The sequence below is a fragment of the Oncorhynchus tshawytscha genome, linkage group LG03 (genome assembly GCF_018296145.1).
Source record: "Oncorhynchus tshawytscha isolate Ot180627B linkage group LG03, Otsh_v2.0, whole genome shotgun sequence".
Lineage (NCBI taxonomy): Eukaryota > Metazoa > Chordata > Actinopteri > Salmoniformes > Salmonidae > Oncorhynchus > Oncorhynchus tshawytscha.
This window is the reverse complement of record NC_056431.1, coordinates 74,183,392-74,202,329: the sequence shown is the minus strand read 5'-3', so window position 1 is coordinate 74,202,329 and position 18,938 is coordinate 74,183,392. Positions and strand designations below refer to the sequence as shown.

Genomic DNA, 18,938 nt, shown 5'->3' with positions numbered 1-18,938 from the left:
TTATTATACGACCATGCTGGTCATTTATGAACATTTGAACATCTTGGCCATGTTCTGTTATAATCTCCACCCGGCACAGTCAGAAGAGGACTGGCCACCCCACATAGCCTGGTTCCTCTCTAGGTTTCTTCCTAGGTTTTGGCCTTTCTAGGGAGTTTTTCCTAGCCACCGTGCTTCTACATCTGCATTGCTTGCTGTTTGGGGTTTTAGGCTGGGTTTCTGTACAGCACTTTGAGATATCAGCTGATGTACGAAGGGCTATATAAATACATTTGATTTGATTTGTTCAATGTTGAAAGAGCTTGCATATAATTTATACACATGTTTGACAGTGATAGGGGCGGCAGGGTAGCCTAGTGGTTAGAGCATTGGACTAGGAACCGGAAGGTTGCAAGTTCAAATCCCTGAGCTGACAACGTACAAATATGTCATTCTGCCCCTGAACAGGCAGTTAACCCACTGTTCCTAGGCAGTCATTGAAAATAAGAATTTCTTCTTTAACTGACTTGCCTGGTTAAATAAAGGTAAAAAAAATAGATTTCAGGAATAGTTATTGGTTGAAATGTTGCGTGTTTGTCTTCCAATTTGTTACTTAGGGAGAACTTGTTAAATCCTCACTTATTCCTCTGTAACAATGAGTGATCATGTGATCACTTACCAGCATAGTTTTGACCTATAATATTGCTGCTGTTCTTCAGCAGAAACTTTTTGGTTCTGCTTTTTTTCTCTCTATTCTGCGCTTATTCCTCTTTGATCGAACAAACTGCCATAACTCATTTTTACATATCAGCCAAGCCCAGTTCTCCCGGCCTTCATTATGATTTTGACAACTGTTCACCATCTCAGCTAATCTGCCAGGTAGCATTAATAACAGGAAGTGTGTGTGTGTGTGTTCGAGCGCATGCACTTCTGTGTATGTATATTATCAGCCGGACCAGCTGGGCTCTGCGGAAGCTGAGAGAGACAGATATAAAATAAAGAGTGTCAGCATGTAGCCTGTGAGGTGCTAATCCCACACTAGCAGTCCAAACTACCTGAGACGTATTAATTATGCCCTTGTTACATCTGCCACGCAGAGGCAGTTATTCTTCATGTGCAAGTGCGTTGATTCATATAAACCCAAACAATCTAATCCTGCTCAAAATGTGTTCGGTCTGTCTGGTGGGTAGAGTGTCTGGGATGTGGGGAGGGGGTCTGGTGGGTAGAGTGTCTGGGATGTGGGGAGGGGGTCTGTCTGGTGGGTAGAGTGTCTGGGATGTGGGGGGGGGTCTGGTGGGTAGAGTGTCTGGGATGTGGGGGGTCTGGTGGGTAGAGTGTCTGGGATGTGTGTGGGGGGTCTGGTGGGTAGAGTGTCTGGGATGTGGGGGATGGGGGTCTGTCTGGTGGGTGGAGTGTCTGGGATGTGGGGAGGGGGTCTGTCTGGTGGGTGGAGTGTCTGAGATACGGAGGGAGGCTGTCTGGTGGGTAGAGTGTCTGGGATGTGGGGGGTCTAGTGGGTAGAGTGTCTGGGATGTAGGGGGTCTAGTGGGTAGAGTGTCTGGGATGTGGGGGAGGTCTGTCTGGTGGGTAGAGTTTCTGGGATGTGGGGGAGGTCTGTCTGGTGGGTAGAGTGTCTGGGATGTGGGGGGTCTGTCTGGTGGGTAGAGTGTCTGGGATGTGTGGGGGAGTCTGGTGGGTAGAGTGTCTGGGATGTGGGGGGAGTCTGTCTGGAGGGTGGAGTGTCTGGGATGCGGGGGGTTCGGTCTGGTTGGTAGAGTGTCTGGGATGTGTGGGGGTCTGGTGGGTAGAGTGTCTGGGATGTGTGGGGGGTCTGTCTGGTGGGTAGAGTGTCTGGGATGTGGGGGGTCTGGTGGGTAGAGTGTCTGGGATGTGTGGGGGGTCTGTCTGGTGGTGGGTAGAGTGTCTGGGATGTGTGGGGGGGTCTGGTGGGTAGAGTGTCTGGGATGTGGGGAGGGGGTCTGTCTGGTGGGTGGAGTGTCTGGGATGCGGGGGGATCTGTCTGGTGGGTAGAGTGTCTGGGATGTGGGGGGTCTGGTGGGTAGAGTGTCTGGGATGTGGGGGGGGTCTGTCTGGTGGGTAGAGTGTCTGGGATGTGGGGGGTTCTGTCTGGTGGGTAGAGTGTCTGGGATGTGTGGGGGGTCTGGTGGGTAGAGTGTCTGGGATGTGGGGAGGGGGTCTGTCTGGTGGGTGGAGTGTCTGGGATGCGGGGGGTCTGTCTGGTGGGTAGAGTGTCTGGGATGTGTGGGGGTCTGGTGGGTAGAGTGTCTGGGATGTGTGTGGGGGGTCTGTCTGGTGGGTAGAGTGTCTGGGATGTGGGGGTGGGGTCTGGTGGGTAGAGTGTCTGGGATGTGGGGGGTCTGGTGGGTAGAGTGTCTGGGATGTGGGGGGTGGGGGTCTGTCTGGTGGGTGGAGTGTCTGGGATGTGGGGAGGGGGTCTGTCTGGTGGGTGGAGTATCTGGGATATGGAGGGAGGCTGTCTGGTGGGTAGAGTGTCTGGGATGTGGGGAGGGGTTCTGTCTGGTGGGTGGAGTGTCTGGGATGTGGGGGAGGTCTGTCTGGTGGGTAGAGTGTCTGGGATGTGGGGGGTCTGGTGGGTAGAGTGTCTGGGATGTGGGGGGTCTGGTGGGTAGAGTGTCTGGGATGTGGGGGGTCTGTCTGGTGGGTAGAGTGTCTGGGATGTGGGGAGGGGGTCTGTCTGGTGGGTAGAGTGTCTGGGATGTGGGGGGAGGTCTGGTGGGTAGAGTGTCTGGGATGTGGGGGGATCTGGTTGGTGGAGTGTCTGGGATGTGGAGGAGGTCTGTCTGGTGGGTAGAGTGTCTGGGATGTGTGGGGGGATCTGGTGGGTAGAGTGTCAGGGATATGTGGGGAGGGGGGTCTGTCTGGTGGGTAGAGTGTCTGGGATGTGGGGGTCTGGTGGGTAGAGTGTCTGGGATGTGTGGGGGGGTCTGGTGGGTAGAGTGTCTGGGATGTGGGGGATGGGGGTCTGTCTGGTGGGTGGAGTGTCTGGGATGTGGGGAGGGGGTCTGTCTGGTGGGTGGAGTGTCTGGGATACGGAGGGAGGCTGTCTGGTGGGTAGAGTGTCTGGGATGTGGGGGGAGTCTAGTGGGTAGGGTGTCTGGGATGTAGGGGGGTCTAGTGGGTAGAGTGTCTGGGATGTGGGGGAGGTCTGTCTGGTGGGTAGAGTGTCTGGGATGTGGGGGGTCTGGTGGGTAGAGTGTGTGGGATGTGGGGGGTCTGGTGGGTAGAGTGTGTGGGATGTGGGGGGTCTGGTGGGTAGAGTGTGTGGGATGTGGGGAGGGGGTCTGTTTGGTGGGTGGAGTGTCTGGGATACGGAGGGAGGCTGTCTGGTGGGTAGAGTGTATGGGATGTGGGGGGTCTGTCTGGTGGGTGGAGTGTCTGGGTTGTTCTATATCCGCCCGCCATCATGACACAGAGCATCTCAAATCTCTCCGATCATATCTTAGTCAGTCTGATGCAACTCCTGACTGGAATAGAAACTGCCTGCATGTCTGTGTGTCTGTGTGTCTTATTCATTTATGTTGTCTGGACTCTGTGATGTCATGAGAATGTCTGTGATGTGGAACTTGTCTCACAACCGCAGCAGGAGATCGCAATCTCAAAGCAGAGCATTATCTGCCAGCAGCCGTTCCGTAATCATGTTGCCGGGGTGCGTTGTACCGTTTGTTTACATGTACAGTCCGAAATATGTGGTTCTCTGACGAGGCGAGGAAGGTTTGTGTTTGTGTGTGTGTGTGTGTGTGTGTGTGTGTGTGTGCGTGCGCGCGCGTGTGTGCGTGCGCGCGCGTGCGTGCGTGCGTGTCTGTCTCTGACTCTTGTCTTTGACTCTGTGGCGAGGAGGGTTTCCCTCGACCGACAGCCAGAACTTTTTTCCAAAGATTATTAGCACCCTGACTGATGAAAGTGTTGAGTTGAATGTGTTGAGTTGATGCTGGCTACCAAGCAAATACACCACCTTCCGATGCTGTAGATAAGGACCAATGGATGTATATGGAGGAGTCAATGTTGTCTTGTTTGATGAGCTAGTAATGAAAGACAAATCACCACCACTAAAAAAGTATCATAATGGACATGTTGTGCTATAACAACTCCCATGCTATTTAAGACATGTTTTAATCCACTCTAGATCAATAACATTATTATCCAATAGTGCTAATTCCCGCTGAAAGAATCTGGCAGGTAAGGGGTTAAACAGTCTGGTAGGTAAGGGGTTAAACAGTCTGGCAGGTAAGGGGTTAAACAGTCTGGCAGGTAAGGGGTTAAACAATCTGGCAGGTAAGGGGTTAAACAGTCTGGCAGGTAAGGGGTTAAACAGTCTGGCAGGTAAGGGGTTAAACAGTCTGGCAGGTAAGGGGTTAAACAGTCTGGCAGGTAAGGGGTTAAACAGTCTGGCAGGTAAGGGGTTAAACAATCTGGCAGGTAAGGGGTTAAACAGTCTGTCAGGTAAGGGGTTAAACAGTCTGGCAGGTAAGGGGTTAAACAGTCTGGCAGGTAAGGGGTTAAACAGTCTGGCAGGTAAGGGGTTAAACAGTCTGGCAGGTAAGGGGTTAAACAGTCTGGCAGGTAAGGGGTTAAACAGTCTGGCAGGTAAGGGGTTAAACAGTCTGTCAGGTAAGGGGTTAAACAGTCTGGCAGGTAAGGGGTTAAACACTCTGGCAGGTAAGGGGTTAAACAGTCTGGCAGGTAAGGGGTGAAACAGTCTGTCAGGTAAGGGGTTAAACAGTCTGTCAGGTAAGGGGTTAAACAGTCTGTCAGGTAAGGGGTTAAACACTCTGGCAGGTAAGGGGTTAAACACTCTGGCAGGTAAGGGGTGAAACAGTCTGGCAGGTAAGGGGTTAAACAGTCTGTCAGGTAAGGGGTTAAACAGTCTGTCAGGTAAGGGGTTAAACAGTCTGTCAGGTAAGGGGTTAAACACTCTGGCAGGTAAAATATTAAACAATCTGGCAGGAAAAGGGTTAAGCAATTTGTAAAATAAAAGGTTAAATGTTCACAGTACTAAGTGAGTCAGCAGTTTAAACTGCATCTAATGTCAACAAACCTCCTGTTCCTGAGTATAAGTCTGCTGATCCTGTTAGGCCTCTTCTACCCTGGCCAAAGGGCTACAGATAGTTAGTAAGCCTCTTCTACCCTGGCCAAAGGGCTACAGCTAGTTAGTAGGCCTCTTCTACCCTGGCCAAAGGGTTACAGCTAGTTAGTAGGCCTCTTCTACCCTGGCCAAAGGGCTACAGCTAGTTAGTAGGCCTCTTCTACCCTGGCCAAAGGGCTACAACTAGTTAGTAGGCCTCTTCTACCCTGGCCAAAGGGCTACAACTAGTTAGTAGGCCTCTTCTACCCTGGCCAAAGGGTTACAGCTAGTTAGTAGGCCTCTTCTACCCTGGCCAAAGGGTTACAGCTAGTTAGTAAGCCTCTTCTACCCTGGCCAAAGGGCTACAGCTAGTTAGTAAGCCTCTTCTACCCTGGCCAAAGGGCTACAGCTAGTTAGTAAGCCTCTTCTACCCTGGCCAAAGGGTTACAGCTAGTTAGTAGGCCTCTTCTACCCTGGCCAAAGGGCTACAACTAGTTAGTAGGCCTCTTCTACCCTGGCCAAAGGGCTACAACTAGTTAGTAGGCCTCTTCTACCCTGGCCAAAGGGCTACAGCTAGTTAGTAGGCCTCTTCTACCCTGGCCAAAGGGCTACAGCTAGTTAGTAGGCCTCTTCTACCCTGGCCAAAGGGTTACAACTAGTTAGTAGGCCACCTCTACCCTGGCCAAAGGGCTACAGCTAGTTAGTAAGCCTCTTCTACCCTGGCCAAAGGGCTACAGCTAGTTAGTAAGCCTCTTCTACCCTGGCCAAAGGGCTACAGCTAGTTAGTAAGCCTCTTCTACCCTGGCCAAAGGGTTACAACTAGTTAGTAGGCCACCTCTACCCTGGCCAAAGGGTTACAACTAGTTAGTAGGCCACCTCTACCCTGTCCAAAGGGCTACAGCTAGATAGTAGGCCACCTCTACCCTGGCCAAAGGGCTACAGCTAGTTAGTAGGCCACCTCTACCCTGGCCAAAGGGTTACAACTAGTTAGTAGGCCTCTTCTACCCTGGCCAAAGGGCTACAACTAGTTAGTAAGCCTCTTCTACCCTCGCCAAAGGGTTACAACTAGTTAGTAGGCCACCTCTACCCTGGCCAAAGGGTTACAACTAGTTAGTAGGCCTCTTCTACCCTGGCCAAAGGGCTACAGCTAGATAGTAAGCCTCTTCTACCCTGGCCAAAGGGTAACAACTAGTTAGTAGGCCTCTTCTACCCTGGCCAAAGGGTTACAGATAGTTAGTAGGCCTCTTCTACCCAGGCCAAAGGGCTACAGCTAGATAGTAAGTCTCTTCTACCCTGGCCAAAGGGTTACAACTAGTTAGTAGGCCACTTCTACCCTGGCCAAAGGGTTACAGCTAGTTAGTAGGCCTCTTCTACCCTGGCCAAAGGGTTATAACTAGTTAGTAGGCCTCTTCTACCCTGGCCAAAGGGTTACAGCTAGTTAGTAGGCCTCTTCTACCCTGGCCAAAGGGCTACAACTAGTTAGTAGGTCTCTTCTACCCTGGCCAAAGGGTTACAACTAGTTAGTAGGCCACTTCTACTCTGGCCAAAGGACTACAACTAGTTAGCAGGCCACTTCTACTCTGGCCAAAGGGCTATAACTAGTTAGTAGGCCACCTCTACCCTGGCCAAGGGACTACAACTAGTTAGTAGGCCACCTCTACCCTGGCCAAAGGACTACAACTAGTTAGTAAGCCTCTTCTACCCTGGCCAAAAGGGTTACAGCAAGTTAGTAGGCATCTTCTACCCTGGCCAAAGGACTACAACTAGTTAGTAGGCCACCTCTACCCTGGCCAAAGGACTACAACTAGTTAGTAAGCCTCTTCTACCCTGGCCAAAGGACTACAACTAGTTAGTAAGCCTCTTCTACCCTGGCCAAAGGGCTATAATTAGTTAATAGGCCTCTTCTACCCTGGCCAAAGGACTACAACTAGTTAGTAGGCCTCTTCTACCCTGGCAAAAGGTCTACAACTAGTTAGTTGGCCACTTCTACCCTGGCCAAAGGGTTACAACTAGTTAGTTCAACAACAATCACAGCTTTAGTAACCAGTTATTCAGGTGTAAGTTATTTTCCTGTATTCCACATGATGATATATGCCAAAACTTCACGAAGGACTGCAGATGCTGTTCCAGTCTTTCCTTGCATACCCCTCCATCAACCTGCATTCAACACCTGGCCTTATAGAAACCAAAAGGAAATGGCTTGTGTTTCCCCTTCCTGGGAGTGTTAGGCCTCAGTCTACATGCAACAGTATGTCTACGTTCAACAGTACATGCTGTTCCTAGAGGCAGGACATCCTGGCTGTTCCTAGAGGCAGCGCATCCTGGCTGTTCCTAGAGGCAGCGCATCCTGGCTGTTCCTACAGGCAGCACATCCTGGCTGTTCCTACAGGCAGCACATCCTGGCTGTTCCTAGAGGCAGCGCATCCTGGCTGTTCCTAGAGGCAGCACATCCTGGCTGTTCCTAGAGGCAGCGCATCCTGGCTGTTCCTAGAGGCAGCGCATCCTGGCTGTTCCTAGAGGCAGTACACCCGGGCTGTTCCTAGAGGCAGCACATCCTGGCTGTTACTAGAGGCAGCACATCCTGGCTGATCCTAGAGGCAGCGCATTCTGGCTGTTCCTAGAGGCAGCGCATCCTGGTTGGACCTAGAGGCAGTACCCCCTGGTTGGACCTAGAGGCAGTACCCCCTGGTTGGTCCTAGAGGCAGTACCCCCTGGTTGGTCCTTATCCTCCCTGTTATCCGTCTCTCAGTTACAGGGTCAACCAGGCAAATTGACATTTTCCACTCCCATAATCGCTCCCTCAGGACATTAATTTGTGGAATGATCAGGAGTTGGAGGGGACAGCCCTGATCAGGAGTTGGAGGGGACAGCCCTGCTATTGGTATGTCCTGTTACGCTTATGTCTCTATGTCCTCTTACCTCACCCAGGTGTTTTCTTTGGTGACATTCTGCGAGCACACACTGAGATATATGCACTCACACACACACACACACACACACACACACACACACACACACACACACACACACACACACACACACACACACACACACACACACACACACACACACACACACACACATGCTAACACACACACACAACCAGCCTACCCTGCCCTACCCAACCCTACCACACTCTAGCATACCCGACACTACCAAACCCGTACCTTACCACATCAAGCCCTACCCTACCATACCCTACACAACAAAACCCTATCCTACCATACCCTACACAACCAAACCCTATCCTACCATACCCTACACAACCAAACCCTCCCTACCATACCCTACACAACCAAACCCTCCCTACCATACCCTACACAACCAAACCCTCCCTACCATACCCTACACAATCAAACCCTATCCTACCATACCCTACCAAACCCTACAATACCATAACATAACATACTATACCACACCCTACCCAACCCAACCCAACCCTACCCTACGCTACCCTACTCTACCCTACCCTACCCTACTCTACCCTACCCAACCCTACCCTACCCTACCCTACTCTACCCAACCCAACCCGACCCTACCCTACTCTACTCTACCCTACCCAACCCTACCCTACCCTACGCTACCCTACTCTACCTTACCCTACCCTACTCTACTCTACCCTACCCTACTCTACCCTACCCTACCCCACCCCACCCTACCCTACCCTACCCTACCCTACCTTACCCTACCCTACCTAACCCTACCCCACCCTACCATTCCCTACCCTACCCTACCCTACTCTACCCAACCCAACCATACCCTACTTTACCCTACCATACCTATACCCTACCCTACCATACCCTACCCTACCCTACCCTACCCTACCATGCACTACCCTACCATACCCACCCTACCCCACCCCATCCTACACTACTCTACTCTACTCTACCCAACCCTACCCTACCACACCCTACCCTACTCTACTCCACCCTACCCTACCCTACCCTACCCTACTCTACTCTACTCTACTCTACTCTACCCAACCCTACCCTACCCTACCATACCATACCCTACCCTACCCTACCCTACCCTACCCTACTCTACCCTACCCAACCCTACCCTACTCTACCCTACCCAACCATACCCTACTCTACCCAACCCTACCCTACTCTACCCTACCCAACCCCAGCCTACCCTACCCAACCATACCCTACTCTACCCAACCCTACCCTACTCTACTCTACCCAACCCTACCCTACTCTACCCTACCCAACCCTACCCTACTCTACCCTACCCAACCATACCCTACTCTACCCAACCCTACCCTACTCTACCCTACCCAACCATACCCTACTCTACTCTACCATACCCAACCATACCCTACTCTACCCTACCCAACCATACCCTACTCTACCCGACCCTACCCTACTCAACCATACCCTACTCTACCCTACCCAACCATACCCAACCATACCCTACTCTACCCTACCCAACCCTACCCTACTCTACCCTACCCAACGCTACTCTACCCTACACTACCCTACCCAACCCTACCCTAATCTATCCTACCCAACCATACCCTACTCTACCCAACCCTACTCTACCCTACCCAACCCTACCCTACCCTACCCTACCCTACTCTACTCTACCCAACCTTACCCTACCGTACCCTACTCTACCCTACCCAACCCTACCCTACTCTACCCTACCCAACCATACCCCTACTCTACTCTACTCTAGCCAACCCTACCCTACCATACCCTACCATACCCTACCCTACCCTACTCTACCCTACCCAACCCTACTCTACCATACCCTACCCTACTCTACCCTACCCAACCCTACTCTACTCTACCCCACTCTACTCTACTCTACCCTAACCTACCCAACCATACCCTACTCTACCCTACCCAACCCTACCCTACTCTACCCTACCCTACCCTACCCTACCCTACCCTACTTTACCCTACCCAACCATACCCTACCCTACTCTACCCTACCCTACTCTACTCTACCCTACCCAACCATACCCTACTCTACTCTACCCTACCCAACCATACCTTACTCTACTCTACCCTACCCAACCATACCCTACTCTACTCTACCATACCCAACCATACCCTACTCTACCCTACCCAACCATACCCTACTCTACCCTACTCTACCCTACTCAACCATACCCTACTCTACCCTACCCAACCATACCCAACCATACCCTACTCTACCCTACCCAACCCTACCCTACTCTACCCTACCCAACCATACCCTATTCTACCCTACCCAAACATACCCTACTCTACCCTCCCAGTTCTGGAGGCATTATTTCCTCCACCTTCAGGCTGTTGTTGTAAGTAAGCCCCACTCCCATTGGTCTGGGTAAAAACACATTTAACTAGCCTGTCTGTCTTCTTACCCCTGGTCCAGCCTGTCTGTCTGCTTACCCCTGGTCCAGCCTGTCTGTCTGCTTACCCCTGGTCCAGCCTGTCTGTCTGCTTACCCCTGGTCCAGCCTGTCTGTCTGCTTACCCCTGGTCCAGCCTGTCTGTCTGCTTACCCCTGGTCCAGCCTGTCTGTCTGCTTACCCCTGGTCCAGCCTGTCTATCTGCTTACCCCGGTCCAGCCTGTCTGTCTGCTTACCCCTGGTCCAGCCTGTCTGTCTGCTTACCCCTGGTCCAGCCTGTCTGTCTGCTTACCCCTGGTCCAGCCTGTCTGTCTGTCTGTCTGTCTGTCTGTCTGTCTGTCTGTCTGTCTGTCTGTCTGTCTGTGTGTGTGTGTGAGATTGCCCAGATCAAGCATTTTGTAACCCACCAAAGAGCACTACTGGGGCTCCTCCAACCCCAGTCCAACCCAAGAGGAGCCAAGTCTCATCACCCAGTGCTACAGGCGTCATCATAGTTCCCCCAGGGAGCCTGCACCGGGAAGATCCCAGTGATACGGTGCGTGGGTGGTAGTGTTTCAGGAGTAGTGATACAGTGCTGAGGGGGTAGTGTTTCAGGAGTAGTGATACAGTGCTGAGGGGGTAGTGTTTCAGGAGTAGTGATACAGTGCTGAGGGGGTAGTGTTTCAGGAGTAGTGATACAGTGCTGAGGGGGTAGTGTTTCAGGAGTAGTGATACAGTGCTGAGGGGGTAGTGTTTCAGGAGTAGTGATACGGTGCTGAGGGGGTAGTGTTTCAGGAGTAGTGATACGGTGCTGAGGGGGTAGTGTTTCAGGAGTAGTGATACGGTGCCTAGGGTGTAGTGTTTCAGGAGCAGTGTTATGGGTCAGAGTGGAGAGAGGAGGGGACAGGAGAGGCAGGGAGAGGAGAACAGGACATTAATAGTATTTGGCAGTAAGAATTCATCTAGTCTTTAGGTGTCTGCTGTGTTAAAGGTTTTAATGTGTGACATGTGTGACCTGGCATTCTGTAGATGTGTCTACAGACGTCTGTGAATGTGTCTGGGTCCAACAGAAGTGTGTAAATGACAGAAACAGGTCGCCTCTTTCATGATGGTTTAATTGTTTTTGGGGAGTGGGGGTGTCCATGTGTATGCCTGTCTGAGGTAGTTGCCTTGCTACGCTGTGTGTGTGTGTGTGTGTGTGTGTGTGTGTGTGTGTGTGTGTGTGTGTGTGTGTGTGTGTGTGTGTGTGTGTGTGTGTGTGTGTGTGTGTGTGTTGTCTTGAGATAGCTGACTGGCTGCTGTAGGGTATAGTTACTGTTGTTTGTTGTTGTTGGTGAGTGTTTTCTCAGGGCTCTGACTGTTTATTTACCCAGCGGTCAGGAGCTATATGGCCCCGCCGGTGGTGGGGGAAACCCAGCAAGAGACTAGGGGCAGCTCGTGAACACACACACACACACCCTTGTCATCACTACGGGTGTGTGTGTTCACACGCTGCTTCCAGTCACCATGTGTCACTTTGTCCCCAGACATCTCACCTGTCGCACACAGGGGGGGCAAGGCAGTGGATGGTGCCGCACCGGGGGGGGACAGACAACACCATTAGGGGAAGAAAAAGGGGGAGAGGGAGAATAAATACCATAGAGAAGAGAGAGGGAGAAGGAGAGGAGAGGGAGAGGAGAGGAGAGAAGAGGTGAGGAGGGGAGGGGAGGAGGAGAGGAGAGGAGAGGAGAGGAGAGGAGAGGAGAGGAGAGGAGAGGAGAGGAGAGGGAGAGGAGAGGAGAGGAGAGGAGAGGAGAGGAGAGGAGAGGAGAGGAGAGGAGAGAGTGAGAGGAGATATTGTTCTTGTTTATTTCACTTTTGTACATTATCTACCTCACTTGCTTTGACAATGTTAACACATGTTTCCCATGCCAATAAAGCACCTTGAATTGAATTGGATAGGGATAGGAGAAGATAGAGGGAGGGGATAGAGGGAGATGATAGAGGGATAGGATAGAGGGAGAGGAGAGGATAGAGGGAGATGAGAGGATAGAGAGATAGGAGAGGATAGATAGATGGAGAGGAGAGAGTGAGAGAATAGAGGGATATGATAGAGGGATAGGAGAGGATAGAGGGAGAGTTGAGGATAGAGGGATAGGAGAGGATAGAGGGAGAGGAGAGGAGAGAGGAGACGAGAGGAGAGAGGCAGCGGATAGAGGGATAGGAGAGGATAGGGGAGAGGATAGAGTGAGAGGATAGAGGGATAGGATAGAGTGAGAGGAGAGGATAAAGGGAGATGAGATGATAGAGATAGATGACAGGATAGAGGGAGAGGAGAGGATAGAGAGATAGGAGATGATAGAGGGATATGCGAGGATAGAGGGAGAAGAGAGAGGTAGAGGATAGAGGGACAGGAAAGGATAGAGGAAGAGGATAGTGGGATAGGAGATGATAGAGGGAGAGGAGATTATAGAGGGTGATGAGAGGGTAGAGGGAGAAGATAGTGGGATAGGAGATGATAGAGGGAGAGGAGATGATAGAGGGAGAGGAGAGGATAGAGGGAGATAATAGTGGGATAGGAGATGATAGAGGGATAGGAGATGACAGAGGGAGAGGATAGAGGGAGAGGAGAGGATAGAGGGAGATAATAGTGGGATAGGAGATGATAGAGGGATAGGAGATGACAGAGGGAGAGGATAGATGGAGAGGAGATGATAGAGGGAGAGGATAGAGGGAGAGGAGAGGATAGAGGGAGATAATAGTGGGATAGGAGAGGATAGAGGGATAGGAGATGACAGAGGGAGAGGATAGAGGGAGATAATAGTGGGATAGGAGATGATAGAGGGATAGGAGATGACAGAGGCAGAGGATAGATGGAGACGAGATGATAGAGGGAGAGGATAGAGGGATAGGAGAGGATAGAGGGAGAGGATAGATGGAGAGGAGATGATAGAGGGAGAGGATAGAGGGATAGGAGAGGATAGAGGGAGATAATAGTGGGATAGGAGATGATAGAGGGATAGGAGATGACAGAGGGAGAGGATAGAGGGATAGGATAGAGGGATAGGAGAGGATAGAGGGAGATAATAGTGGGATAGGAGATGATAGAGGGATAGGAGATGACAGAGGGAGAGGATAGAGGGAGAGGAGATGATAGAGGGAGATAATAGTGGGATAGGAGATGATAGAGGGATAGGAGATGACAGAGGGAGAGGATAGAGGGATAGGAGAGGATAGAGGGAGATAATAGTGGGATAGGAGATGATAGAGGGATAGGAGATGACAGAGGGAGAGGATAGAGGGAGAGGAGAGGATAGAGGGAGATAATAGTGGGATAGGAGATGATAGAGGGAGAGGAGATGACAGAGGGAGAGGATAGATGGAGAGGAGATGATAGAGGGAGATGATAGAGGGATAGGAGATGACAGAGGGAGAGGATAGATGGAGAGGAGATGATAGAGGGAGAGGATAGAGGGATAGAGGGATAGGAGATGATAGAGTGATAGGAGATAGAGGGAGAGGATATAGGGATTGACGGATAGGAGATGATAGAGGGATAGGAGAGGATAGAGGGAGAGGATAGAGGGATAGAGGGATAGGAGATGATAGAGGGAGAGGATAGAGGGATAGGAGATGATAGAGGGAGAGGATAGGAGATGATAGAGGGATAGGAGATGATAGAGGGAGAGGATAGAGGGATAGAGGGATAGGAGATGATAGAGGGAGAGGATAGAGGGATAGGAGATGATAGAGGGAGAGGATAGGAGATGATAGAGGGAGAGGAGATGATAGAGGGATATGAGAGGATAGAGGGAGAGAATAGTGGGGTAGGAGATGATAGAGGGATAGGAGATGACAGAGGGAGAGGATTTAGGGAGAGGAGATTGTAGAGGGAGAGGATAGAGGGATAGGAGATGATAGAGGGAGAGAATAGTGGGATGTGAGACATGGACAAGGACAATGTCAGGGACAGAAACACGTGGATCAGTTGAAAGAAATGTCTCAAACTAGACTGCTACCAAGGGACCATCGTAAAAATCTTCACCTCTCCTCTCTACCGCTCTTCACCTCTCCTTCTCCCCCTCTCTCTCCTTTCCTCCCCCGATCCATCTCCTATCTTCCTTTGCCCCTGCTGTGGGGTAATGTTTTGCTAAATGTTTTAGTATGAGTATGGGGGACTGTGAGAACCCTAAAATCACCCCTCTTCTCCTGGATGTGTTCCCAGTGCTTTGAAAGAGGTCAAAGGTCATACCTAACTGATCCCGGACTATGGTAGAAACCAGAAAAAAAGTATGGTAGACACCAGGAGCCAGGAAGGGTAGACACCAGGAGTCAGGTATGATGACACCAGAAGCCAGGTAGGGGAGACACCAGGAGTCAGGTATGATGACACCAGAAGCCAGGTATGATGAAACCAGAAGCCAGGTATGATGACACCAGGAGCCAGGAAGGGTAAAAAATAAGGGGCCAGGAAGGGTAGACACCAGGAGCCAGGAAGGGTAGACACCAGGAGTCAGGAAGGATAGACACCAGGAGCCAGGAAGGGTGGACACCAGGAGCCAGGTAGGGTAGACACCAGGAGCCAGGTAGGGTAGACACCAGGATCCAGGTAGGGTAGACACCAGAAGCCAGGTATGGTAGACACCAGAAGCCAGGTATGGTAGACACCAGAAGACAGGTAGACACCAGAAGACAGGTATGGTAGACACCAGAAGACAGGTATTGTAGACACCAGAAGCCAGGTATGGTAGACACCAGAAGCCAGGTATGGTAGACACCAGAAGACAGGTATGGTAGACACCAGAAGACAGGTATTGTAGACACCAGAAGACAGGTATGGTAGACACCAGAAGACAGGTATGGTAGACACCAGAAGACAGGTATTGAGGACACCAGAAGCCAGGTATGGTAGACACCAGAAGCCAGGTATGGTAGACACCAGAAGCCAGGTATGGTAGACACCAGGTGACAGGTATTGTAGACACCAGAAGACAGGTATTGTAGACACCAGAAGACAGGTAGACACCAGAAGACAGGTATGGTAGACACCAGAAGACAGGTATGGTATACACCAAAAGACAGATATGGTAGACACCAGAAGACAGGAATTGTAGACACCAGAAGACAGGTATGGTAGACACCAGAAGAGAGGTATTGTAGACACCAGAAGCCAGGTATGGTAGACACCAGAAGCCAGGTATGGTAGACACCAGAAGACAGGTAGACACCAGAAGACAGGTATGGTAGACACCAGAAGAGAGGTATGGTATACACCAAAAGACAGGTAGACACCAGAAGACAGGAATGGTAGACACCAGAAGACAGGTATTGTAGATGGAGGCCTGATCTAATGAAATGTCATGGAGGCCTGATCTATAGAACTGACATGGAGGCCCGATCTAATGAACTGACATGGAGGCCTGATCTATAGAACTGACATGGAGGCCTGATCTAATGAACTGACATGGAGGCCTGATCTAATGAACTGACATGGAGGCCTGATCTATAGAACTGACATGGAGGCCTGATCTAATGAACTGACATGGAGGCCTGATCTATAGAACTGACATGGAGGCCTGATCTAATGAACTGACATGGAGGCCTGATCTATAGAACTGACATGGAGGCCTGATCTATAGAACTGACATGGAGGCCTGATCTATAGAACTGACATGGAGGCCCGATCTATAGAACTGACATGGAGGCCTGATCTATAGAACTGACATGGAGGCCTGCTCTAATGTGCTGACATGGAGGCCTGATCTAATGAACTGATATGGAGGCCTGATCTAATGAACTGACATGGAGGCCTGATCTAATGAACTGTCATGGAGGCCTGATCTAATGAACTGACATGGAGGCCTGATCTAATGAACTGACATGGAGGCCTGATCTATAGAACTGACATGGAGGCCTGATCTAATGAACTGACATGGAGGCCTGATCTAATGAACTGACATGGAGGCAGAGACCTTTTCTTTTCAGAACTTCCCTCCATTGATCTGCCCCGTTGGCAGTGTAGTCTGGTACGTTGCCTCCCCTGCGCCGAGGTGGCGCCGTCGCCCACAAAATCAAACATGGCTGCCAGTGCTTGGTGTTGTCACTCTCAGTGGCATTGAGCGGGTGCCAGCGGCGGGCATTCCTTCACCGGAGTTAGCATTCAGTCTGCATAGGGCAAGTCAAGCAGGCTTTAGTGTCCCACCCAACCAGAGTCACCACTCTGTGGTGGGGGATACAAATGTGGCGAGTCAATGAAAGTCTCTCTCTCTCACACACACACACACACACACTCAGACAGTCAGACACACACACACACACACTCTCACACACACACACACACACACACACAATCACTTAGTTAGAAAGTACCATTCAGGGACACATCTAGTGAGTTAGACAGGGGCTTTCAAAGAAATACATTTAGAAAGAGTCACATGGTTGCACATCCACAGAATGGAGGAACGTGCCCTCATTCCCCAATGGCATGCCAACTTCTCTATTAGTGTCTGAGCTTTTCCATGTGATTTGTGTTCACCAGAATTAAATGACATCATGTTCATCACCATCCGATGACATCATGTTCACCACTATCCGATGACATCATGTTCACCACCATCCGATGACATCATGTTCACCACTATCCGATGACATCATGTTCACCACTATCCGATGACATCATGTTCACCACTATCCGATGACATCATGTTCACCACTATCCGATGACATCATGTTCACCACTATCCGATGACATCATGTTCACCACTATCCGATGACATCATGTTCACCACTATCCGATGACATCATGGTCATTACCATCCGATGACATCATGTTCACCACTATCCGATGACATCATGTTCACCACTATCCGATGACATCATGGTCATTACCATCCGATGACATCATGTTCACCACTATCCGATGACATCATGTTCACCACTATCCGATGACATCATGTTCACCACCATCCGATGACATCATGTTCACCACTATCCGATGATATCATGTTCACCACTATCCGATGACGTCGTGTTCACCATTATCCGATGACGTCGTGTTCACCATTATTCGATGACGTCATACCGACATTATAAGATTGCAACTGTAAAAAAGTCAAACACCTGAGCTGATGCACACCCCAAAATGTGATGCGGACTAACGGACAATAAACTGCTGAAAAAAGAAAGAAAGCAACCACGATGCGTTGGTTATTAAGTTCATCAATTGGTTATGAAGCATGAACACGACCTTGTGCCGTTTCAGTGAGCTGTCATTACATGGAGAGTCATCCAATGTTTAAAATGAAATATCGTTGGACTGTTCATCCTAACATTCACTAAAACATTGTGCACATGTTCTAATAGCACAAAACTCTCCATTTGTGGTGATGATTATAGAATATTTATATAAAACCATTTGCCCGATGTTGCAAATACATTCCTGTAATATGTTTAATCTGTTCTTTGAAAGTTCCCAGAATGTTTCTTTAGTTGGGTTAACATTGTGGGGTCAAGAAAGGAGATATATATTCACAAAACACAAAATCTGTCCAGGTGTGTAGACATTCAGATAATATTTGTATTAGGGTGAACAGAACGTTCCTTTGATTCCTTACTCCCCTACTCCACCACTACCACATATCTACAACACACTGTGTGTCCTCAGGTCCCCTACTCCACCACTACCACATATCTACAACACACTGTGTGCCCTCAGGCCCCTACTCCACCACTACCACATATCTATAACACACTGTGTGCCCTCTGGCCCCTCCTCCACCACTACCACATATCTACAACACACTGTGTGCCCTCTGGCCCCTCCTCCACCACTACCACATATCTACACAACACACTGTGTGTCCTCAGGCCCCTCCTCCACCACTACCACCATATCTACAACACACTGTGTGTCCTCAGGCCCCTCCTCCACCACTACCACATATCTACAACACACTGTGTGTCCTCAGGCCCCTCCTCCACTACTACCACATATCTACAACACACTGTGTGCCCTCAGGCCCCTCCTCCACTACTACCACATATCTACAACACACTGTGTGTCCTCAGGCCCCTCCTCCACCACTACCACATATCTACAACACACTGTGTGCCCTCAGGCCCCTCCTCCACCACTACCACATATCTACAACACACTGTGTGCTCTCAGGCCCCTCCTCCACCTAGAAAGCAGCATGGAATACATCCCCATTATGTGATATAGTCGTTTTGAGCGATTAAACAAAATGTGGTTTATTATTATTATTATTTTTTTTATTAATTAAAGAACTAACGGATCAACATCGGTTTAATTATTTAAATTCCATTTCGTTCTGTTTTTTTCCTCCTGTGATCTCAATGTGCACATTGCACGGTTTCTTTAAAGATGAAGCAGATCAAGCCCGAACTGAGAGATGTAGTAAGGAGTTGCAGTTTCCAACAGGCCAAAATTCTACATAGTTTATCAGATGTAGTAGGGAGTTGTAGTTTCCAACAGGCCAGCATTCTACATAGTTTATCAGATGTAGTAGGGAGTTGTAGTTTCCAACAGGCCAGCATT

The 18,938-nt window shown here is 50.1% G+C and overlaps 1 protein-coding gene across 1 annotated transcript; it reads right to left on the bottom strand.

The window, feature by feature from the left end:
* Window positions 1-1,109: 1,109 nt before the first annotated feature.
* On the bottom strand, window positions 1,110-17,468 carry LOC121846245 (extensin-like). Its single transcript, XM_042320107.1, has 2 exons — window positions 17,463-17,468; window positions 1,110-3,344 (listed from the first exon to the last, which is right to left on the bottom strand). The coding sequence occupies exons 1-2, from the start codon at window positions 17,466-17,468 to the stop codon at window positions 1,110-1,112; spliced, it is 2,241 nt and encodes a 746-aa protein (XP_042176041.1).
* Window positions 17,469-18,938: the final 1,470 nt, after the last annotated feature.